The sequence below is a fragment of the Oenanthe melanoleuca genome, chromosome 1 (genome assembly GCF_029582105.1).
Source record: "Oenanthe melanoleuca isolate GR-GAL-2019-014 chromosome 1, OMel1.0, whole genome shotgun sequence".
NCBI classification, from domain to species: domain Eukaryota; kingdom Metazoa; phylum Chordata; class Aves; order Passeriformes; family Muscicapidae; genus Oenanthe; species Oenanthe melanoleuca.
Window position 1 is genome coordinate 19,835,142 of NC_079333.1, and position 24,530 is coordinate 19,859,671.

General features: G+C 39.9%; 1 protein-coding gene across 5 annotated transcripts in view; it reads left to right on the plus strand.

Annotated features, from left to right (window-relative positions):
• CMSS1 (cms1 ribosomal small subunit homolog) overlaps nucleotides 1–24,530 on the plus strand; it is a 216,551-nt gene that overhangs the window by 170,300 nt on the left and 21,721 nt on the right. Inside the window, exon 1 of one of the 5 annotated variants that reach the window (XM_056483779.1) lies at nucleotides 16,733–16,822. The exons of the other annotated variants lie outside the window; for them this stretch is intronic. Within the exon in view, the coding sequence (XP_056339754.1) occupies nucleotides 16,813–16,822 (10 nt within the window). The 5' untranslated portion in view covers nucleotides 16,733–16,812. Of the gene's footprint in view, nucleotides 1–16,732; nucleotides 16,823–24,530 lie in introns of those variants that run through there. 5 annotated transcript variants of the gene reach the window in all.

Consider the following 24,530-nt stretch of genomic DNA (forward strand, 5'->3'; position numbering starts at 1 on the left):
CACAGCTCTCCCTTCACACTGTGTTCAGTTTCTGGGAAGATGAAGGTTCAAGAGAAGATGTGTCAAAGCTCAGTTCTCACTCACTGGTGAGACCCTCTGGGCAGTGCAGTCACATGTCTCAGTCTCCTGTCCTCCCTTCTGTGCTACCTCTACTGCTACCACTGCTGCTACTGTGGGCAACGTGTGTGATACATGCCTGCCCAGGTCTGAACTCCTTATCTGGTTTGGCACAACTGTTTTAGCCTAGAAATTCATGTGCCCTTTTGTACTGAGGCTGCATCCTCACAGAGTAGGCTGTGGTGGGAAATGGTTTCCCCTTGCATTATTACACCAGTGTGGAAGTTTAATGTCCTATAATAAGGTTTGTACAAGCACCGTCTTCCTGCTGTGGTTTTTGCTGGCCAAAAACATCCCAGCCTACTTCCTCCAATCTGCCTGCAAATCTCCCAGGTGAGGGGCTTGCTTTTGCTCTGTGACTGCCCTGGATCATCACGAGCAGGGTGAGGAGTAAAGGGCTCCTGCCAGGCTGGTTTGTGCAGCTGAGCTGTGCGTGGGCAGCTAAAGGAGCATGACTTGAATAAGGGTGATGATGGGCTCAGTCTTCCCCTTTCCCCTCTTATTTAAGCAGTCACAGCCTGTGCTGACTGAGGATGTGTGATCAAAATATTCATAATAGATATCTATGCTCTGAAATGCAGACCTTGAAAAAGTAAACTTAGCTACCACAAGACAGATGCATTGGCTCTACCCTGATGCTTATTTCAGAATGGATGCTGTTCTGTATTTGAATGTACATGCATGCAAAGTGTTTGAAAAGAGGCTAGAAACAAATGGGATCCCTTACCCCACCCTCATTTGGTTTTTTTTCTGTTTAATTTGGAAAATACAAAATCTCCTTTTATAAGGATCCTTGCTGTGCTAGCAAATGTGTGTCACCCACTAGTTTACTCCCTCCTGATCCAATGCTGGAAAAGATTTAGAAGAAAGAATGGAATAAATCATTCAAATTATTGTGTTTTGCAGTGCCTGCCTAGCCAGATGAGTAGTTTTCTGAGCACTGGGGTTGAATATGCCTACTTGCCTATAAATTTGTGTCCAGTGCTTGACTGTGAGTCTCAGTGGATACTTTTCCCATGGGTGAGGAATTTGCTGGGATGCTCCCCTCTCTCTGGGATTGCACATGCCAGCCTCGCCTTTCACAAGGATAATTATAGAATTGCCTTCCTGCCTGTTTTCACAAAACTTGTAGGAACTTGCAGGAATTTGCTGTCTCCAGCTTTTTGTCAAACCTTGGCTCAATGGCCACGGGCCAAGACAAAAACTCTGGGATCAACACACAGACATAGACATACACACAGACATATTGTGGTTGTCATATATAAATCTTGGTTCCCTAAGAAGCAAAGAAAATGGGCTGTGCAGTGGGAACTAGACTGTGGGCACTGCGTGGGACAAGGAGTCACCAAGAGTGTCCTGAGAAATGGGGATATTGCACATGCAAAGCAGGAAATAGGAGTACAGCACCTGCCTGTTTGAGCTTCCCTACTCAGCTGCCATCAGGGGATGCTTGGTGGCTTTCTTCTTCTTCTGTGATGGGACTTGTAACCCAAGTTCAGCACGGTGGACACTTGGAGAAACCTTACAAGTCGTAATAGACAGGGAGGATTTGCCCTGTTTAACCACAAAGAGTTTTCAGAAATAAGAGAAATGTGGTACTGTTTCTAGTAACCCTTAGAGAAATATGGTAACTGCAAGCCTAAAGACACAGGATTTTAGATGAACAAAGGCTATTCAAAGGTATGTTTCCCACTCTGATGGTAATTCACTCTGTAAAAATAATGAGTCTTGTGTATTCAGCATGTGAAAAATAACTAGATGTAGAGACACATAAATAGGCAGAAGACACATGGACTTGCAGATGTTTTACTGCATCAGTGAGATTTGCATACTGTTCCTGGTGTTGCCATTTAACTTGACGTGATTTGAGAAAAATCATCTTCACCTTCTGTGCTCTGGCCTTTCAGTAGAGGTTGTGGCTGCCCTCTGAAATCTCACTCTACTCTTCTGTAGAGAAGTTGGCTTTTGTTTCTGATAAGCTTTGTAGTAATTTTTTCCAGTATATATACAGAAGATGCTGGGGAAAGGACTGTATTTTGTAGTTTCAGGACATAGTTTGAGTATCCTGGGTTTTATTAGATTCTCAGTCTCAGGCTTAAATCCAAAATGAAGAGCTAAGGGTTTAACCTTTAGGGTTTTAGCTCATGGGGTAGGATGAGTTGGAGCACCAAACAAGCTTTTCAGATATGGAAGAAAGTAGGAGGAGTCAGGCATGGAAATGCAATGGTGTTTCTCAGAAAGAGCCTCACTGTCAGGACAGTGGCTCATGTCATGGTGTTAAGAAACAGGATGTCAGGGTCTGAAATGGAGCTGGAGTTTCCAGGTAGAGGCCTTGGATGGTTTTCACCTGGAGTATGGGATCTGCTTTTGTGATGATATTCAGGTGTATGGCAGTTGTATGGCAGAATGAGAGGTTTATGGGTGTGTGATAATTTAGTCTGTTATTTACTGATAGGCTTACCTCCCTTTGTGCAAATGAGCCTTAAAGGAAGATGATATATATGTCAGCAATTGCTTCAGCTGAGAGAAATAATAGTGTTATTTCTTATGTCTTCAGCTTCCCAACAGTTCTTGTCAGAAATTCCACTTCTGAGGCTAAAACTTCCCTGCATACACCAGCATTTATTTATTTTTGGCTTTTCTGAGAATAGGTTTCAGCCACACTTCAGTAATGAGAGAAGAATGAAATGAGATTTTCTTTGTCCCCAGAAATGTTGGTTTTAAGCATCCTTTCAGCTGAGTGGATAAAATTGTAAAATCAGGATATGACAGTGATGCTCCAGAATTCTCCAGGAGTGCTTGAGCTTGACTTCATGGTTTCATGCAGTTTTTTATGGCTGATACAGAGCCAATAAACTAGACTTTCAGTTCATTTTTTCTGGAGCCCACAGCTAAGGAAAGATTGACTACAGAAGCATCTGCAGCTAATTTAGCAGCATAATCCAATGAAGGGTATTGCTGCAAATTGCTACAGAGACCTGGCATGTTTGGTGGCCAGGCCAGAGAAGAATCTTCTGTGTAGCTGTCAAAATCAAGGTGCCTCGGTCTCTTGTGCTCATATTTAAACTGTAGGAGAGGCAGCACTTTTCTAGAGTTTTCCAGTGGTCTGAAATGGCAGATAATTTATCAACAGTGAGGTGTTGTTTCTCCTTGGTCACCCTCAGGAAGCTTTTTGATCAAGGAAAGGTAATTAGTGGAGCAGAGTATTTTGCCAACCACATTTAATGTTGGCATGACAGCCAAGTCCTCAGTGCTTTCCTCAAGCACCTCACAGTACAAATGGGCAATTGAAAATGGTTTCCTGGGAAAAGTCACCTCCAAACTGGTGAGAAGAAGAAAGTACAGAGAGGAGCTGATGTCTGAAGAGAAATGGGAGTGTTGTTTTTTGTTTTAATTTTGTTCTTAAACTCTTTCCAAGAAAAGACCTGGCTGCCATTGCTGCTCTGATTTTTTTCTTCTTATCTCATTCCTTCCCTTCTGCTGTCTCATGTTTGAGTGGTAGGGTATGACCCCTCTTCCATTATTCCTGTCTCATTTCACAGTTCTCATAAGTCTATCTATTTCCTTCCTAATTTTTGTCATGATGTTTAAAAACAAAACAAAACAAAACCCCAAAATTCTTTAATGGCACCACATGGGCAGAAAAATGTCTCGAGGATCATGTCATTCAGTCTACAATGCTTGGATCTCAGCCATTCTATGAGTTCATTGCTTACATGACCTCTAAATATTTATTTTTGAAATGGTTTTATAAATTGCTGCGACTGAATAAAAGACTCCTGGAAAATGTGACTTTTTCTAAACACATGTAGAATGGTGGCTGGTTTTAACAAAACAAGACAACAAAAAAAAAAGCAAACAACTTGTTTAGTTTGACATGAAGTATCAGATCTATGCAAACCTATATGTTGTTTTATTCTTTAAATTGGGTGGATAGAAGCTGAACCAATATGTATTCAGAATGACCATAACCTTGGCAGCAACTCTGAACTAATGCATCAACATTTCTAACATGAGATGCAACCATGATTTTCTTTCAACAGCCACGAGTTGGAGGTTTTATTTTCATTTGTTTTTAGTGTATTCCCCTTATACTTTTGCTTGGACAAATACTGTCTCTTGCATGATTAGAATCTAACTCTCTTACTAGTGTATATTTAAATTGCTTTGTCCTGTATAAACAGGCAGATCTTGGCTCCAACTCTACATTAGTATGTGAGACATCAGATTCTTAAGACCTCTGGTTAAGTGTAAATCAGTTAATGGAAACTAATTGTCATTGCCTTGTGGTGAAGGCTTAGTGAAAGTATCTTAATAGAAATACATAGGTGACTGGAAGGGTCAAGCCCAGATATAAGTGTGGGGAAGTCTATAGGCTAAAGCTAATTTGTTGGAATATAAATGCTTATCCAGCCTTCCTTTGTTGCAATGATAAACAGTCAAAGCACCTTCATACATATTTGCCAGGTAAATATATGTGAGTAGGTTTGCCTTGTGGAATTTGAGTATGGATGTGTAATACATTTTAATTTTCTACTTGGAAATATTTATTTTTTCAAGTACTTCATATCAGGGCTTATGCTAAGCTACAAAATTTATCAGCCTGCTCCAAGAGGCTTAAAGACCTCTGTCAAATACAAATTTATGACAGATTTTTATTTGCTATGGCTGAAGTTATGTGGCAAGTATGGCAATGTAAGAAGTGCAATATTTGAGGAGGTAAATGGTTCAGTCTGCTAATCTTGCTTTCTAAACAGTACCTGAGAGTACATTTTGCTTTGCCAAAATCAAGCTTTAGAAAAAGTAAATTTGACGTCTTGTTTTGATAGTGTAAGTGGGTGAGGGTAATACTATTCAGCTAGAGTGTTTCATTATAATTGCCAATTTAAAAAATAAAGTAACACTTGAGAACATGTTATTACATTAACATGATCCAAATCCAGCTTTCATTGGAGAGCCCAACTATGTAAAATGAGCACAATTTTTGAAGTTAATACTCTTTTACCACACAGTGCCTCCACACACAATGGCAATAACATCTGTATAATGGGGCATTTCTATTGCTTTAATCACCACTTACTGCACTCTTACTGGTCATTAGTTCTATAGATTAATGGCACAAACATGGATTTGTAAGTGCTGGAAACCTGTGGAGAACAGTGGGTCAAGTTAATGTCTTTTTAATAACAAGTGATGTGCTCTTATTAGACCTGAACATGGTTTGTCACTGTCTACAGTAAAAATTACTGCTTGTGAGCCATTTCAGATTGCTTTCATCACTTGATTGTAACCTTTTGAATTGTAGAAAACTCTCCCACTTGCTAGCAAAGTCTCAGTTCCTGATTTAGGGGATCAAAAACTTTTTGGAAATCGCTTTTTACCCCAGAGTGAAATGTTTTTATTTAAAAATAGTGCTTCTTCACATGTAATGTTGACACAGTAGAGATTCCTGAGTTCCTTGACAGGATAAGATATGCAAGATACGCGCATCTTAATGTGACTGTTCATAAACCAACTTACTGCTGGACTGCATCCTGAAATGCAAAACTGGTCAAAGAAACAAGTTTCTGATGCAAAATTAGCTAGGTAGTTAGTGCTCTTTGGATTTTAAGGAGTTAATCTACCTGTCAATCCATGTTTTTGTAATGCACCAGTCTGTGCCATGTCTACACAACCATGAGAATATCTCTGAGATGGTTAGAAACCTTAAAAGCTCATAAGTCAGTAAAAATCCATTTCTTCCCTCTTTCTGTGTAATTTGCCATCAAGTTTATTAAGGTCACTTCTAAGAAGGTCTGATGAATATGCATCTCACCTGCTAGCCCTTATAAACCAGTTCTTAAGTTCAAGATTAGATGTTTCTCAATTTGGTTATCTTTCAGTTGCAATGAACTATTTTATTTACAGCATTAGCAACTGTGTGGTGTCTCTTGGCTGTAATGCTCCACAACTGATGAAAAGAACCAAAGAAATGGTTGAACCTTAGAACCAAGAACATGAAGGGCTTCTTAGAGGTACATTTTAAGGAATTGCTGAGTACAGTAGTTTTCTTTAGTGACCATTCCTGTGCTCTGAGGATATGCTGCCCTGTCTTCCACTGACTGCAGAATCTGGGCATCTCCTTCTGTTGGTCTGATAAAGACAGTTCTTGTGTAACCCATCCAAAAAAACCTCACATGGATGGGCTGTTGGGGCCAGGTCCTGGTGGCCCAGTCATTTTGTAGCAGAAGATAAAGAAAAGAGTGTGTTGCTCCTGGGCATGCAGAGCCATGGAGTGGCATATGAATCTCAGGCAGTTGCTTTGACAGTGCATAGGGAAAAGGAGAAGGGGAGGATTCTGAACACTTAAGAAATATTTCTTCTTGATACATGCAGAGATTCAGTTTTCTTGTGCTGAGCTGGAGACAGCTGGTGTTCCTCCAGACACTGAGGAAGCTGGGCGTCAGCACTGTCTGCTTCAGATAAGATTAATAATGTATAGATCCATGGGGAAGGGGGCCTAATCTGTTGGGATGTCCCAGAAAGCACTCCTAGTGAGGAGGAGCAGCTGCCTGCTCTGGGCCTCCTGAGAGGAACGAGAGGAACCATCTGAGACAGGCTGGGATTGACTCCTGTTTGTTCTGCAGGCCAGTTGCTCACACCTTGTAGCAGACTGTGCTGAATGCAGCACAGATCTGTGGATGTGTGAGCATGTCCAATTCCTGTCTCAGTACACTTCAAAACTCTCTTAGAAAAATGACCCCACAACTGAACACAAGAACACAGCAGAAGGAACATTTTTTCACCCTTGTATAGCAGACTACAAGTGTGTTTAATGAAATATATGCTAACACAAGTCTTGACCAACAAACCAAAACAGCAGCAGTTATTAAAATTAAAATCCTCTGCAGCCACTTCTGCTTCCTGTTTTCAATTTGGAAGTTGAGAATTGTTTGATCTCTTGAATGCTTTCTGTGTTGTACACAGGTTGGAGGCTTTTGACCTATCTCTTTTACACCTTCTTTTGTCAGACACAGTATTGTTCAGAGCCATGGAGTGACAGAGCTTTGTAGGCTCTCAACCTCTTTTGGGCTCCCTTCTGAGGTCCTGGCTATGATCTGCCCAAGCTTGCATTTTGAAGCAGCTTTTACAGTCAGCCCAAGGTGAAGTGCATCATGTTATTTACCTTTCCACATCCTTGGATGCAATTAAAAGATATGAGATGAGTGAAGAATAGAAAATTAGGAGAATTCTAGATCTGTTGAGGCTGCAGCATGTAAGTGCTGGCACTTTTACACATTCCTGGTTCTTAACCTGAGGCAGGGAGAGCAATAGCAGCTGTTCCTTTTCTCCTGGCTTGAACATGGTGTAAATGGTGGTGTTCTCAGTGGGTGTTAAATACATCACTCAAGCTCTTCTGAAACCTGAACTAAATATTGATTGCCCAGTGTGGAGAAAAAAGAAAAAAAGTATTAAAATTACTGAGGCTTACAAATCTGTCCAGAGATTGCCTCTCCAAATAAAAAAAGTCAGGTTTTGTGCCCTGTTCTGCAGTCATAATTTGATGCTTTTTCCTTTTTGAGGTTTGCAGTCCAAGCTCATCAAGCATTGGTTTCACAATTACTGGTTTCCAGCCTGGAATAACTTTACATGCTCCAGAGAATGCCACTGCCTTTACCCAATTATGTGATTATTTACTGGAACAAATTATTACTGTAACTGTTGGGTTAATGACATCTGTAAAATAAAATATCTGTGGCACTGTTGGGTTAGCAGAAGCAAACAAAATAATGAACTAGATGCTTTGCTAGAGATGTGAACATAGGTCTGTAACTTGCCTGCTGTCAAAGGAAATCCATTATCATTCTCTTAAACCACATTTACTTCATTGTTCCTGCACAGAAGTGAGATGTGCTTTTTTATCCTGCACAGAACAGTTTCACTCTGGAAAACTAATCTAATTCATACTTTATTTTAATTGGGTTGGGTTTTGTTAGCTTTGTGGATACACTGGGGTAAGGGGTATGTGAATTTACTGTGCCTGTCTTTTTGAAAAAATTTAGGTAACAACAATGAGCAGCTGGCAGAGTTGGGCTGCATTTGGCCTGGTGGTGTAGCAGGTATCTCTTCACAGGGGTAGGAACTGCCAGGAGCAAGTGTGTGTGTTCACCCTGTGTGATAGTGCCTATAGCAGGGACCAAGGACCCGTGGAACAATGACTGCCCAGACCCTGAGAGGGGGGGCAGCAGCTCACCCTGTTGAGAAGGGGAGAGGGTTGGATTTTGCAGAGAACAAAGCATTTTCTACATGACAACAAGGAGAAATGTTCTGGCTCAGAATCAGAGCTCCACATCTCTTGCCCTTATTCCCTTTCCTGCCACCACAGCCACTGGCTTCAGTGTATGTGCTGGCTGCCCTTCTCTAGGGTTTAGCCCTTTCTGCTTGAATACTGTCTTTAGGGGGTTTCCTGGTCCTTTCACATTGTCTAGATATTTTTCTGGTTTTTACACTGCTCTTGGTGGAAGATTTGGTGTCTACTACTGCTGCTGGATGGGGACAGTGTGCAGCTCACATTTAACTGATACTGGGGACTGCTGTGTCTCAGTAGAAGCAGGGCAATTTAATGTTTTCATTTCAATACAGTAGCAAAACACTGGTGAATTCGTGATGCAGAGGAGAATGCACAGGAAAGTTTATGTGCTTTCTAAATTTAAAGATATAAGTGACATCATCTTAAGGGTCTTATGATGTATTAGTTCAAAACTTGCTTACTTTGGAATCTGGTTGTTTGTTTGCCATGCATTTCTGTGCATGTTTTGTCAGACTTAAGGCATGACTCCCTTAAGCCTGGATTGTACAGAAAACGTATATGAGTGAGCCATGTGTTGAACCCTGAATATCCTGCTTTTATCTTGTCACTTTATCTCATATTGTTATGCTAGTTCACTGCTGAGCTTTTTAATCAAATGCTACTGTGGCTTATCTTTATTATAATAGTGACCTATTTTAAATTAAAATACTTTATCAATACAAAAAAAACCCACCTTCTTTTGTAATTAGGAATGTCTTTGTGCTTTTAATTAATACAAGTATTGAAGAGGTATTTGGTTTTTGATGCTATATTTGACATTCCACAGCAACATGATTTTAGTGATATATAGTTGAAATGTCTTTTGAAAGCCTCTATAATAAAAATAGAAGAGAAATTAGATTACCTCTGAGACTTAAAAGAACTGGTGAAGAATTTATTAGAGCTATTAGAACAATGTTAAAGAATGCTGTAAAACGAGTCATGTTAATGACTTATTTTACAGCATTCTTTACCATTGCTGTTACTGATCTGGGATATCTGGGGATTCAGAGTTCTGTAGTACTTGGATTAATTAAAATGTAGTCAGATGAAACCTTCACTATAATCAAAACTGTTCCCCAGAGTTATACCTTCATTGCAGTCCTGGTGTAGCCAGTCTGACCAGTCCTGACCCTTGCTGAGCTAAGTAATTAGTTCAGTTTAAAACAAAAAGGATAAAAGACCACAACAGTACTTAAAGTATTGTTTGGGGTTTTTTTTGCTATGCTGGGTTCTGTTTGATGTCATTAATTGTAGAAAGCCATTCTTTCTGCTCCCAAAGATAAACAGTGAGAACCAAAGTATTTCTGATGTGAGTGTTATGCTGTTTCCCATATTGTAAGACGTGGGATATTTTACAATTGCTGTTTTCTGTAACTTTGGCTAAGGCACTGATCTCCCTCTGCAGATGTGCTGCCTATCTCGTCCCTGTTGTGCTGTGGATAGTGTTCTGCTACACAGGTTTCCTTATCAGCAGCCCTGCAGTAAATCAGCAAGGTGGAGACTGCATTTCCCAACAGGGTCTCAGAGGAAGAACTCACATTATGTGAATTCGTACAGGATACCAGAGGACATCTGCCTTACAAGGCTGTCTCCAGAGTTCAGAGCCTAGATAAAGCACTGCTTCTGTCTCTCCCACCCCCTGTATATTCTGGCTCCAGCTTTGCAGAGTCTGTCAGCAGCATGTCCTTGAGCTGGATGTGGTAGTGAAACCCTGTGGATAAGGCTAACCCTTATCATTCTCTTGTGTCGTGTCAGGGGCACTCTCCCAGAAGCTGCTGAATAGCAAAGACATGACAAAGAAGCCTTTGATTGTGGCTGTCAATACTGGAACCTGGAGAGTGTTACTCAGAATCAAAATGCATCCTACTGAGTTGTGGCTCTGATAGAGTGAGGCCCAAGTTTGTTCTTTGTATTAATGATCTATGCAACTGGTTTGGATTCTCAAAAATACTTTTAAAAACACTTATGCTTTTTCACGGGTTAAACAAAGGGATCCCATGTCCTTTCTTTCAGAATATAGCAAACAATTATTATATTCTCCTATAGCACTTCCAGAATCCCATTGAACTTTGCATATGTTATTTAGGCTCCAACAAGCCCCATTAAGGAATATTTCTACATCTCTTTCTTTTTTTTTTTTTTTTTTTTTTTTTTTTTTTTCTGCAGTAAGACAAACTGAGGTGGAAGAAGTGCTAGTGGTTTGCTGAAGGCTAAGCAGTCCCTCTCAATGCATCAATGCATACTCCCAATCTCTTTAATATAACAAAGCACATACATGCTGACTTGCATCCAAATAAATCTTCTAGGAGTCCTTCTTCTGACCACATGCACTGGGCATTTACACAAAGGAAATGCAGCTCATCTATGTAGTACTTCATCAACAATTATAAAATAGGATATTGACTGCTTAGTACATACCATAACTTTGCACTTTTTAAATAATAAAATGTCTTCAGTGTTAACAGCTCTATTTAAGTCACATGTCACAGGAAAGGACAGTGGAGAAGAGTCTAGCTGTGCCTTCTGCAGTGATCATTCCATCCCCTGCACTGTTTGATGAAGCCTGGCATTTCTTCCTTTTGTTTCAGTGTCAAGGAGCAAACTTGATGGGAAACCTGCCTTGTACCTTCATGACAGGGAAGTCTAAAATGGAGGAATACCCAGGCTTCCAAAGAGATTTGTGAAATTCTATGCCCACATTAGGAGACAATCACTGGGAAGACTCAATAAACCTATAATTAGACTACGTGCTGTCTACCTCAGACAGCTGGAAGTCAGATAAAAGTTAGTGTGAGGGGGAACAAAGGCTCTGTTTTTCCCCCTTCCAGAGCCTCAAGTTGCAAAAAAGGTCAAATAGTTTCAACCTCTTGGTGTCTACTTGTCTGTGTTGAGAAACTCTGTCACAGTCTGGCTGTCTCTCCTTGTGGGTGGGTTGGTGCTGGTGAGTGGGTGAATGTGCATCAGGGAATGTGCAGCCCCTTGGCTTGGCTGAGTGGGAGGAGCTGCACAGCAAACAGCAGGTGCTCGAGCACACGAGCCCTGACACACCATCCCAGCCCTTCATTTATCAAATACTGACAAGCTCATCCTGTACAGTCTCACTTTCTGCCCAAGTGGGACTTCCTTGCCGTTCCCCTCTTTTAGGCAGGTGTTGTGAGAGGGGACACACATCAGGTTGTACTGGATGACATATCTAAGCATTGTGTTAGCAGAAGAAAATGTGGTGACAGGAAGAGTGGCTGCTGCTCATTTGCTATTTAAATTGAGTGTTCTTAAAGTCAGACGAGATGGTGTAAAATGCCTCTTTTTACTGTACTTTGTACATGATTAAAATTGTTTCTTTAGGGAGAGTATATAAATTATTTTATATCCATTTAGAGATGTTTTTTATCCTTCATTCTTATAGTAACACAAAATATTTTTAGTGGTTAAGAAAAGTGCATGAAGACTGTGCTAAAATTTAACCATATTGTAAATGCTGATTTTTATTTTTTTGCAATGTTATTTGTGCTAGGGATTTGACTCTGTTCTCCTGTTGAAGTGAATGCCTGAAGATCAGATTGGTATACCAAAAAGTTGGTTGTGAGTAAAAAGTGAGAAAGTGCACCTGAAAAATTGCTTGGAGCAGGACTATGTTTCATTGTATGTAAAATTGTAATTTACTGTTTTGCAGCTGTCTATATGCACTTTCACTCTCTGGTGTTGGAGACAGAGGAATTCAAGTGTTGTTGGATTACTTTCTGTGGCATTATAGCATCAGTAGTGGCTACTGTGAATTTGCTGCAATTGAAAGTATTTAGGCTTATGTAATGGAAGATAAGAAATTTGTGTCAGTTTTATATAATCCCACTTTTAACTCTTTCTTTCTGTACAGCTTAATGCCACACTGTATAGGTGGGATTGTCATTGGAAGTTGTTTTAAAATTGACAACCTTCACCTTCTCACATGAATGGGCTGTATACCCATCCTGAATAATCACCAAAGTAAGGACTGAGAGCCAGAAAATGGTACTGAGTGGGAACACAAAGTTATCTGGGCATGAAATGAGGCACTGGGTGTAGCAGGCTGCAGTCTGCATGCAGTTTTCCCAAGTTTAGGGCTGCCAAGCAGTGTGGTACTACAGGCCTGAAGAGTGCCTCACTGTTCCGGTGCATTTCTTGTCCTGTGCCTTGCTGTGCTTAGTTGTGAACATGAAGATTTATTGTGCTTTGAGTAGACAACAGTCAGTTTGCCACAGTTAAAAGTGATATTCTGTAATGCAAAACGTGAAAACCAGTGTTGGAGATCTTTCTGTCAGTCCCAACACTTGTATCAGACTGAAAGAAAATACAGATGATGGGTCTGTTGATCTCCTCAGGGCAGACTGTTTTCTGCAACGAGATACCACTCTACCAGCAGGGCACCCTATGGAAAACTTGCATTTTTTCCTTCCTTTTTTTGAGAGATAGATTTATGAAAGCAGGTCAGACAAAGGTTGGGGTTATGTGCCTGGTTGTGAGTATGAATTTTTATTTCTTTTTCTGTCTTTATTACAGGTAAATCCCAGGGAAATGTACTGTTTAGCAGAATGATTATAATTAACTATTTGCTTAATTACAGCTTTAGGATTTTTCTGTGTCTGTATCTCTCTTTCCTATACAGCACATATTGGCATATTTCCCTTCCTGGAAAGCATATTCAGAAGTCACTAAAGGTTTTGAAAGAAAATTTCAATGCAGCACTTAAGGCAGAGCTTCTTCAGCAGTTGTAGCCACCTGTTTTCATATCAAATTCTGTGTTCCTCCCTTATGCAGGTATAGACACAGAGCTGTACCCAAGTATTCACAGACTGACCCCACCTTTACCCTTCTCACACTCTTCCAAGCCCCTTTTGGGTGTCCCTGCCTCGATGCCAGCTGCAGCACCAGCTGTGCATTGATGGTGGTGGATGGAGATGAGTCTTGTGTTCTGCAGGTTGACTGCAGAGCTGTGTAGCATTGATGCTGTGGCACCCAGCAGGACCTCCTGTTAAAGGTCCTTGTTTCTATATGAGTTGAGTTATGCTTTGACTCTCCCCAGAATCCCAACTTGTTTCTCTCTGTTCAGCTTGACAGGAAGGGAGAAAAATCCTAATGTGGTTGTTGTTTGGTTGCACCAGAAGAAACCCCCCATGGCAGAATGTAAATACAGGGAGTAGAGCAGGGGATCTGGCTTCTGGTGGGATTTATCCCCCTGGCACTGTTTGGATTTACCCATCTAGCTCGGGCCCTGCTTACACCTGTCAGCTGAGGGGGACAGTGCCAAAGCAAGGAGTGAGTGAATGTCCTCTTGGAGCTTTGCCTGGCCAGCTGGCAGCATACATCCTCAGCCAAGCTCTCCCTTCCTCCTCCTCCACAGCCTTGGACATGTCATTCAATATGTATGGCCATGCCCTCCCACCACAGGGAAGGAAGGTGGGTTTCAGCCCCATCAGCCCCCAATAGAAATGAAGGGTTTCAGTCTTTCTTTCTTTCTTTCTTACATGAGAGGAGAAAAAAAATGAATTTCCTCATTTTAATTTATTTTTAAATTTTTTTTTTTTTTCACTTCCATGGTGGACTCCACTAGAATGGACTTATCATACCCATTGGAGACCTTAGCAAGACAAAGCTAGCTCATGGTGCTGGATTTTTTTAATGGAGTTTTATGAGGAGGGAATAGGAAGAGGAAGAACCCACCAAGTAGGACTGGCCCCAGAAAGAGGTTAGAAGCAAATTGAGTTTGTCTACCTTAGAATATGAGGCCTGTTCTCTCAGATGTGTTTCTTTTTATCTTCTTCTGGTAATGCCATGCTCACATTCATCATCCTACTGCCATTTTCCAAAGCTGTCATCCTGTCATCCCTATGTCAACAAATTTCCCACCAGTTTGGGTGACAGACACATTTTAGGTTCAGCTCCTGTGGGGAGGGTGTGATGACCCTTCCTTCAAAACAAGATGCTCTCTGTCTGCCACTGTGATGCAGCAGTGCTTCTGTCCATCTGCCAGGGGGGTGTTTGGGAATACTGCATTGGTAACCTCAGTCACATCTCTACTGCTATTTTTTTTTTCTTTTTTCTTTTTTTAAGCCAACCCTACAACCCTGATGTCTTTATTATTGATAGAGAAGTAAGTAATATTTTCCCGCATGCAAATAGAGAATAGTACCACAAAGTGTCACAAAAACTATGTTTATCCGTTAAGCAATAACTTCAGGCAAGACCTAAACATTTAAAATTTATAAAGACGTATTTTCCTCCTTTTCTATCAGTGTCTAGCTACTGTTTATAGAAGACTGTTTGGATCTTAGCCTGCACTAGATGCTTTTATACTGTGATGCCTTTTACTTGCTGATAAATTTGATAGATGCATTTGCAGTACTTCAGTAACCCTCCTTTAACAGCGTCTTCTTCAAGTTCTCGCAATATAAACCTTCTGGATGAATCTGAGTTATCACATGCAACACAGCCCAAGCTGGTTCTGTGGCATGCTACCATAATTTTCAATTGTTAAAGAGTCTCAGGACTGCTTGGAAGATATTTTGTGTGAAATGGATGGTGTTTATTACTTCTGTCAAAAAAAATTTAACACTCCAGACTTGAAGCATAAATTACTAAAATCAGAAAGCAAAGAATGAGATCTTATACATACTTCAAAGTAAGAAAAATGAGAAGTTTTTTCAGCAGATAAGACTTTTGCCAGACTAGAATGTTCTACAGCCTGATGCATGGCATCATTTAATCAGCAGCTATATTAAGAAAAGACAACCTGAAATAAGTACAGAAATTCACCCAGTCACCTTAGCTGAACTCACAGTGATTTGGTGACCTCTCTTGCTCTTTGCTTGCTTTTAATCCAGAATCCATCTGCCTTTCTTTAGTTGCGTCTGCTAAGTCTTTTACACAGTGATTATGTTGTGAAGAATGTTTTGGTGCTGTCCCATCAGTGTTTGGACCTTTGGATCAAGTAGACCTTCCTACCCAGTTTTTTCTTGTTACCATTCCTGTGGTCTTGCTGTGGTCATGTTGCACTAGAAAGTGTGTGTGTGCCAGTGCTAAATCCATGGCTCCAGAGTGTCTTTACATGACAACATTCTCCTCATGTTGGATGCATACTACAGTATCATCATGCCCATGTGTCCTGAACTGTGTTAGCATCTCCTTACAGACAGGTATGCAATGATTTATTCTGTCCAGAATTTTTTTCCTTAAGAATCACAACAGTTTAAAATGGTGCTGAGGAAAATTGTTGAGCCATATGTGTTTCTAAAAAGAGAAGCAATGCTGAACCAGTGTATAGCATCCAGTGGAGAGGAAACCAAATACAATATGATCTATAATACTGCCTGTATTCTGGAGCTGAGCATCTTCTTTGGAACTATAAAAGGATTTGAGCACATGTTCATTTATTAATTATTCTTTTTTTTATTTAGATATGTGCCATTTGCAGCAAGCCCTTTATTGCAAACTTGCTGCCATGCTTGCTCATATTGTGCAAAATAATGTGGCTGAAACATCACTCAGCACATCTAAATCCATGCCTGTAAATGTAATCAGTGTGCATATAACCACACATTTGGGGTTCTCATTTTCAGAATGATACAGTCTATCGGCATGGCTGTGTGCTTTTTACAGTAATTTAATTTTAGTTTAAAAATTAGCTAGTGTATATTCTATTGCACATGCTCTTACCCTTTTATTTTCCTATTTCTTATAGACAGTGATAATGAGAATTGATATTTTTACATGAAGAATTTCATTATCCAAAAATACCCTTAATGCTGACATGCAGAACTGGTGTAGCAGAAGAAACGTATCTGATCCAAATCATCAATTGCTCTGTAATTACAATGGCAATACAAAAATGAAGCAACCTTACCTTATCTCAGGAGAGTCTTTTTGCTCTATCCCAGGCAGTTTCCTCTCCTTATTCAACTGAAAAGGGAGAATCCACTTAAATAAAGATAAGGACTAGAAGAGTGAGGGATTTAAAGAGTTCTCATCTGAACTGCTGATCCACTTGTTTTTAGCAAATTGCAAAAAACCTCGATCCAGCAGTAGCTCAGAGCGACTTCCCTATCCTCGTGTGTTCTGTGGGCTGAGAATCTGCAAGAATGAACCTGAGACGGTGCTGCAAGAGAGAGACAGCAGGGGGGACCTTGGCACGGAGTTGGACCAAACTCTAAATATAGCCCAACCCACTTTCTGTGCAATTCTCTTCACACTCTGAAGGCAGATGACCTTGTCAGAAAACTGACCTCTCGGTATGTCCCCCTCTTAGCAGAGAGGATCTAAGGGAACTAAAGGGATCTAAAGGACTGCAGCAGAAAGGGACGGAAAAGCAATCCACCATCTGCTTGCAGCAAATGAATTTAGGTATGAGCTCTTATTTTCCTGGTGGTTAGAACTGATTGACTCCTAATGTGCTTTATTTGATCATTTAAACAAATGAGCTGCATGTCAGTTCACAAATGTGCATTGTAATTGTTAGTCTTAAATAGAGAGCACTGACATAGATGACAAGCCCAATGCCTTTTCTCCTCTGAAAAACCTTAATGCATCAGACTGTGCAGTACTGCCCTAAGTGCTTCTTACTATAAAAAATTGTCCCTCCTTTCATTTGCGCTTATAATAAGTGAGACTTTTTGGAAAAGTGAGTTAAATCCACGAAGAATGTATATTCTAGTACTGTATAAATTGGAAATGCTAGGATAGCTTTAAACGGGAATGAGAACTTGCAATACCAGAGATCAAACTGCAGAGAAATGTGAAGTATATGCAGAAGAGGAGGAAGCAAAGAATAAGAGGCACAGAAACATAACCCTTGTGCCTTAGATAGGGAACTGTTTTTCAACAGATGTTTTATAATCTGGGGCATTTGCCACTCTAACTCTATGTGGCAACATGTCAGGGTATTTTGTTCTTAGCCTGAAGGAGAATTTAACTTGATATGAGTCAACCTGATACTCTGTCAAATAGAGACCTGATACTTCTATGTCATATGAAGGCTTCTAAATAAAAAAAGCTGAAGAAATCAGAGCAGCTTAAAATGTCAACTCTCATGTTGTGTGTAAAGATGGGTAGGAGAGTTGGGATAAGGGACTGTTTGCAGTGTTGTTCTTCAGTGGGATGTATTATTTGGTGGTGACATCTATCTGAGTGTGTGCTACATTATATGCATGAGTGCAGTTTTCCATGTTTAGAGAAAACCTGAGAAAAATCAGAACTATGATAACTGCATGCTATAGATGTGTGCATCTGCAAAATATCCATAAGCTAAAAAGGTGGGAATGGTATCAGTAGTCAGTAAAGTAGCGATGTGTCTCTGTGAACAATAATTTGTGCTGTTAAGTTTTTGTGAAGTGTGCTATATATCCTTTTTAATTGCAGTCTACTATTTTTGGCAAGTTCCACTGTGTAATTTTATCATGATCTATAGACTTGAAGTGCACAGGATCAGCCAGACTCTCTGTGTTACTCTCACAGCAAGAACTACAGCTGTGAGCCACAGCTGCTTCCCAATATAGTGAACAGTAAAAAAGCAGGAATCACTGTCAGAATTAAGGGAGACATCACATCTGGGACCATGCTAAATTCCTGGCTAAAACTCAACACAGTCAGACCTAGGCTAGACCTCAGCCATTAAGTAGTTTTATGGATTTATCCAAGTTCATCTTTCCTCCCAGTTTACCTATTTCTTCCCCATTAACACAAATAAATTTTTGTCAGAAGTTAATAGTAGAACAAATGAAGAATGCTGGTGTTTGATTTTGAAGGGAGGACCTGGAAAACTCCACCTCCAGACAGGTGTTTTGAATAGCACTGTGTAAGTAGTGAAATTCTGAATGTACAGGTCACCCACATCACTAAACGTGGACAGCATTGTGCTGTCTGTGCTCCAGACTGGTGCCCTCATGAGAGCCACACCAGCCCTACCAGCTCCAGCTCCAGCTCCACAGTGCCACTGCCAATTCTAGCCCTCTCTCTAGTGCCAGGATATTGAATTCACCACAGATCCCTATGTTCAGACCAGGAAGGTGATGAGGATAAAGGAGGGGTATACTCCCCCAGCATGAGGAATATACTTTTCACCCTCTTTTTCACCAGCTTTTCACCCTCTGCAGCATACAGCAGCTTCCCGACATGATAGATGGGTAGTTCTTAAAAAGGGAAAGAATCACAGTGCTTGGTGGGTCTCAAAGCACAGGCATAGTCATACTTTGTCAGGAACTGGGCCATGCACTTCTCCATAGGAGTATTGTGGAGAAGGAGTGATTTCTTGCTCATACAAATAATGCACTGCTTGGCTTTGGGCAGGGAGTTATCTTTGAGGAGACTTTTATGGAGTGGTGCTGTTAAAGTGTACAGGGCTCTAAATGTTGTGTGACCAACCCCAGTGATGCAAACTTCCTGGATGAAGGGGGAAAGGCTTTAAAAGTGGTATGTGCTCATCAAGATGGATGGAAAAGTGTTTTGTTTGACAGCTGGATACACTCAAGTTTTCTTTAGGGTGACGTTAATTTTTCTGTTTGCGCTATGAAGAGGAAAATGCAAACTAGGCCCTGGTTTGTGCCTAGCTTTTCCTGAGCTCTTAACTTGTGCTTTCCTTGTGATTCTGAATGGTTTTTCTGCTTATTTGTTGACAGTTTTTTTGGTAGCATTTCCTCTGGAATGAGTTGAGTTTGACTTTTCCACAACCCAGGCAGTTTCCTCTCCCAGATGCCTGTGTTGGGGTTGAGAATTATTTCAGGCCAGGCTCGTGGGATTCTCCCTCAACACAGTTAAACATTCTGTAACTAGTATGTGTGAGCTGATTTTCCTTTTGATTAACCCCAAATTCCTAGGCATTTGTGGTTGTTTAAATATCCCATGGAGCATTTACAAGGTGAGATTGTGAACCATAATGGCTCAGACAGCTTCAAGTGGTCAGCTGTATCCTGGCTTGTCCTGTTCATCTGCTATTCAGAGTTGGATAGCATTGTCTTTTTAGCATAAACCGTTGCACAGGATTGCTGGCACCTTCTGAGTGGTTTCTAAAATGTATGTATGGTGTGCAATGCATGGTATGTATCAGGAAGAGAAGCTCTTTTTATGAGGTTAGCATTTATAATGTTCATCCAGTAGATTTGAAAATAGCCAAAACCCCATGCTGCTTAAACAAAACAGTCTCCCATTTCCCCATCTCTCTAGAAGTATGCTTTTGAATTAAACTTGGAGCTATAAGGAGATTATTGGAAGTTTCAGCATGAAGGATCATTTTTGAGGGAACAGAAGAAAAAGAGTAGACTGAAGTGATTTGTGGATATTATCTCAGCCTTCACTCATGATACCACTGGTGAAGGATACAAACAACAAAACTGATTTGTACTCTGTGCTGAAGTCTCTGGGTGCTCTTTTTTGGCAAGCTCATAATGAAGAAATTAAATTGGATGGCAAACAGTAAAAGAACCTGTCATGTTTCTGTTATGTCAAATCTTCATGTTTGTCCTTTGCTTACCATGAATTTTAAAAAAAGTGACCAAATGAGTACTGAGCTCTCCCTGCTTACCTTGGTGATGCTATTTTCCATTGTCCAAGGCAGAAGTAGGATGTCAAATTCAACCTTCACCTAGCAGGTGAAAAAGTTATTCTTTTTAGAAGGAGGGTGACCTACTACTTTTTACAGTGGCTTTTCTACCACCTTTCTGTCTTACAGGCAAAATATAACAATGAAAAAGTCAAATTATTAGTAGGGCAAGCTTGGAGCTATACTGCAAGCTGAGCCTAGCCTCAGTCATATAAAAACTATTCTCCTGTGGCTTACATGTATACAACAGAGGATTTCCTGATCTTATTCTCTGATATACTCTTTATTTTGTCTCTTAATTTACTCCCACTTAGAAAGTAATGTAAAAAATTTGTTTGGAAGTACCTGTTTTGAATATTAAAGGAGAAGTTTTTTAAAAGGGAGAGATATAGTTGCTAGAAATGTATTGTGGCAAATCCTTTGCATTGCAGATAGTTATATCTGTGATTAAAAAATAATTTTATCATATCAGAGTATAGTGAAAATTAATTTGATATTATTCCATTAAGACCTATTCCTTATTGCTTGAATGGACAGTGTTTTTAATTTAAATTGTCCATCAGGGTAAAGAAGAGGAACCTAAACTAAATATCCTGTCACAGGATTTATCAGGCAGAAATAGTTGTTTGTGCTAGATATGCCTTTTGAACTACCCCAGGAAAGGGTTAGAAGAATGTTGCCTTTGACTTTGTAGTACAAGCTTTTGCCAGTCCTTAGGAGCTATTCCAGGGAATTCCTACAGAGGCACAGGCTTAGTCTGGCTGGAGTGTGAGGAAGTTTATGCTATCTGAATGTTACCTATGGGGACAAAGTTGAAGCCCATTTGATTCTTTGACAGGATTGTGTCTGTTTGTGCTGAGCCCCACATTGTCTGCCCCTCAGGTGTGCCTCACAAGCACACTTAGAAACACCTTTTTTTAAATACCTTGGGAGGTAAAGTCTGCAGTTTGAGGCATCCTCACAGATATAAAAATTTACTGTTGTGCTGGAATGTGCCTGTTTTGGGAAAGGACTCCTTAGTTTGTAGAGATTAGAAGGCAAAGCTGCCCAGACTGTGGGGACTGTGGATGGTTTGGGATGATGAAGCACTGTCACCATCTGTAATTCCTATGGAGGTTGTCTCACCCCAGCAGAGAGGCAGTACTGTCCTCTGTTGCAGTAGGCTGATCAAGTCAAAGGAGTGGTTACTAACTGGTAATAACCTGCAACAGAGCTTTCTGTGTAGCTTTGTGCTTCCTAGTGCCAATAACAGCTACCAGTGCATTTAGTGTTCCCTCTTTAGTTCTAAATGGTCAAAATGTGCAAATATTTTAAGGCTTTATGAATGAAGGTACTTCATTTGATACATGTGCCCATTTTGCAAAAGCTGAACTGCAGAAATTACCTAAGTTTTCCATTAAGCTGTAATTTTGTGTCTTTTTGATTCAATTAAATACTATTTTTTCATTTCTTGTGAATATATATTCTTGTATTGATTTCGAAGACTAGATCTTGTCTTACTCTACTGTTTTAAATTATTTAGCTAATCATTATTCAAGGAGGTAAGGAGATATTTTATTGTTTGGGTTTGTTTTTTTTTCTGTAATGTGTCATCTAGATTTCTCAGTTTTGCTACTCACTGTACTTGATGCATGCCTGTGATGGGGAGAATTATTTTTTTTGAGTTGCCGGGGGACCCTTTCTAATTTAGCCAGAGCAATCTGAGAAAAGAAAAGGGTGCTGACACTGTCACAGCTATTTTTAATGCAATAGTTATATGGTGATCTTCCCAAGGACAGATTGCTTTTGTGTCTAACATTTTTATCTCATTTACTAGAAATTTCTAGAGTATCTAACGTGTTGCCATATTAAATAGCCAGCAACTGTTCTGAAGAACCATATTAATAATAAAATTTGCATTCTTAGCCATTCTGTGGTCTGGAAGTCCCCAGAAGAGCTTCATAGCCACGGCTTGGCCAGTTGGCTTTACACCATGGGCTCCAGGGTCTCTGTGCTATTATTAGGCTTCTCAACAGGAAAAATCCAAGCTGTCCATTGCCTACAGAGAGGGAATTTAGGGAGGATTGACCTGGTAGACATGAAAGAGATCTGCTTTTGGGGTTAACTGTGCTGGTGACACACAGCTGAGTAATTTGGGATTTGCCCAGGAATTGGTATGGATTGCTATGAAACACTGAGTTCTGTACCTCCTTCTCCCAGTGCAGAACCTTTCCCTGTTGTCAGGGAAGTATGTTCATCCTTTTTTCTTAGTTAGCCAGCCCACCAGCCAGGCCTGTTGCATTTTAGAGAGCTCATCTGTTGTTTGGGTAGTGGTGGGCAGCATGGCAGGACCCTCCTGAGCCCCATGTTCTCTGCTGCCTCAAGGAGTTAGCACTGCACTGGAGGGGTGTGGTGTAAAATAGTGTCATAGCCACTTTTAGCCCAGCTACTGTGGTCAGCACAACTCTGCTGGCAACAGGAGCCCTCTCAGCTGAGCAAGAATGAACAGGGATTTGGGAGCCAATTTTGCTGACAGCTGTTACATTTTACAGAAATTTAATTGACCTTGTGCTGTATGTACCTGATGGGACATGCAGGAGAGATGCAGTGAGAAAAATTCCAAGCAGTGCATTGACCTTGAGATTACTTAATCTGATTCACTGAAGATAAAGGTCTGTTTTAATAGCAAATTTGAGAATAATAAGGAAGTCTCAGAATTATTTTTTTCTCTGACCTCTTCTATCAATGCCCCTCTTCTCCCTTCCTCCCAAAGAAAAATGGCAATTAAGAAAAGTCTCAAGATGTGCCCAACACATTTGGCATTTTAATTGGCATCAAATGTGTTTGTACTGAATTTAGAGGTGGGAGCTCTGAGAAATATTTTGCCTCATATTAATGAACACAAATTAGTACAATTTAACCAACCAGTAAATAAAAACACCACTTCCAAAGCAGCCTGAAATTAGTGCCCATGTATAGAATAATGACAAGCACATAATTTCCTGTAGCATATCTGAAACTAGAAAGAGGACATAACAAATACAAAACCTGTTTCCACAGTGTACAGAACTTTTTTGTTAAAAATTAGGAAACAGGGGCTTTGTTTAAAATCTGGTTTCAGAAATGAGACAATTTTAGAACAGGCAGAGAAGGATGGAATAGGAAAGGGGCAAAGGGGAGGCATAATAAATTTTGTACAACCTTTGTTCTCATGTAATTCTAGTTTAGTACTGGTACATAGCCCTGATGAAAGCATAAGGGAAAAAACAGGGATTTCTGACCAAGAATGTGTCTGATTGCAGGCAGATACATCAAATAAAAGTTGAGGGATTCTCCCTTATGGGCATGTAAAACAGGTTCCCTCCAAATTTTGTCACAAGAGATTAATTAATGGTAAGAATTGAGTTTATCTGCTCAATGTGCTGGCCTCTGTCACTGGGAGCCTTTTGGACATCAAATAGATGCCTGATCTCACTTAGCTCTAGAACACAAAAAAACAAACAAACAAACAAACAAACAAACAAAACAACAAAAAACAAACAAACAAACAACAACAACAACAAAAAAACAACAAAAACACCTAGTAGAAATCATAGAAATCATTCTCTCACTTATATTTGGGTATGTATGCAAAGCAACATATTTCTATTCCATGTTTTCTTATCTTTATTTCATTTGTAGGCTGGCTTGAACTACAAGCTGCATTTCCCAAATAATTTTACTGTTTTTTCAGTTGTAACTTTTTTATTTATTTTGAGGCATTTGGAAGTGTCCTGCCTAGAAGGGTTTCACTTTTTCAGTCAGCCTTAGTTCTTCTAACAGGAATTAATTATTTATGTCATTGTAACTATAACTCCTGTGTTAATAACTTCAGAGTAGGAAAATGGCATGTGAAGGTCAGAAGTCTCAGTAATGGTGAATCAGTCTAGCAGATGCAAATTTGTATGAACAAAATTGCATTCACATCAAAGTAGATGTCATTGCATCCTTTATCATCAAGGTCTTGTTTGCCTTTAAATAATGAAAAAATACTAATTCATTGTGAATTTATTAGTTAATAAAGGTGATTATTAAAGGGAACCTGTTAAATTACCTAAATATCTCTGTACTTTTTTATGTGAATGTGTATAAACATGCAGATGTGTATGTATTAATACATGTGTTTACATGTACTGATATACTTAGACTGCACGCATATGTAAATATTAAATTTGAAGGAAGTTAGAAACCAGTGCATTGGATGATTTTAAACAGTGATTGATATAAATGAAAAAGTCTTTGTGTGTGTGTGCATGTGTGAAGCAGAAATTACTTTTTCCATTTTTGCATGGTTCAAAATAAGATCAAATATAAATACTTCATGGCCTAGGAAGTCTGTTAGTATGTGCCATGCTGCTGATGTAATACTACAGCAAAACATGTGGAAAGTTATGGAATTCTCATTTCTTTTTCTATATTGAGAATATTTAGTGACTGTTCTGATGCCTTGGACAACTTTGTGGTTGCATAAATGCTGTAAGTCTCAGGGAAGCAGAGGCA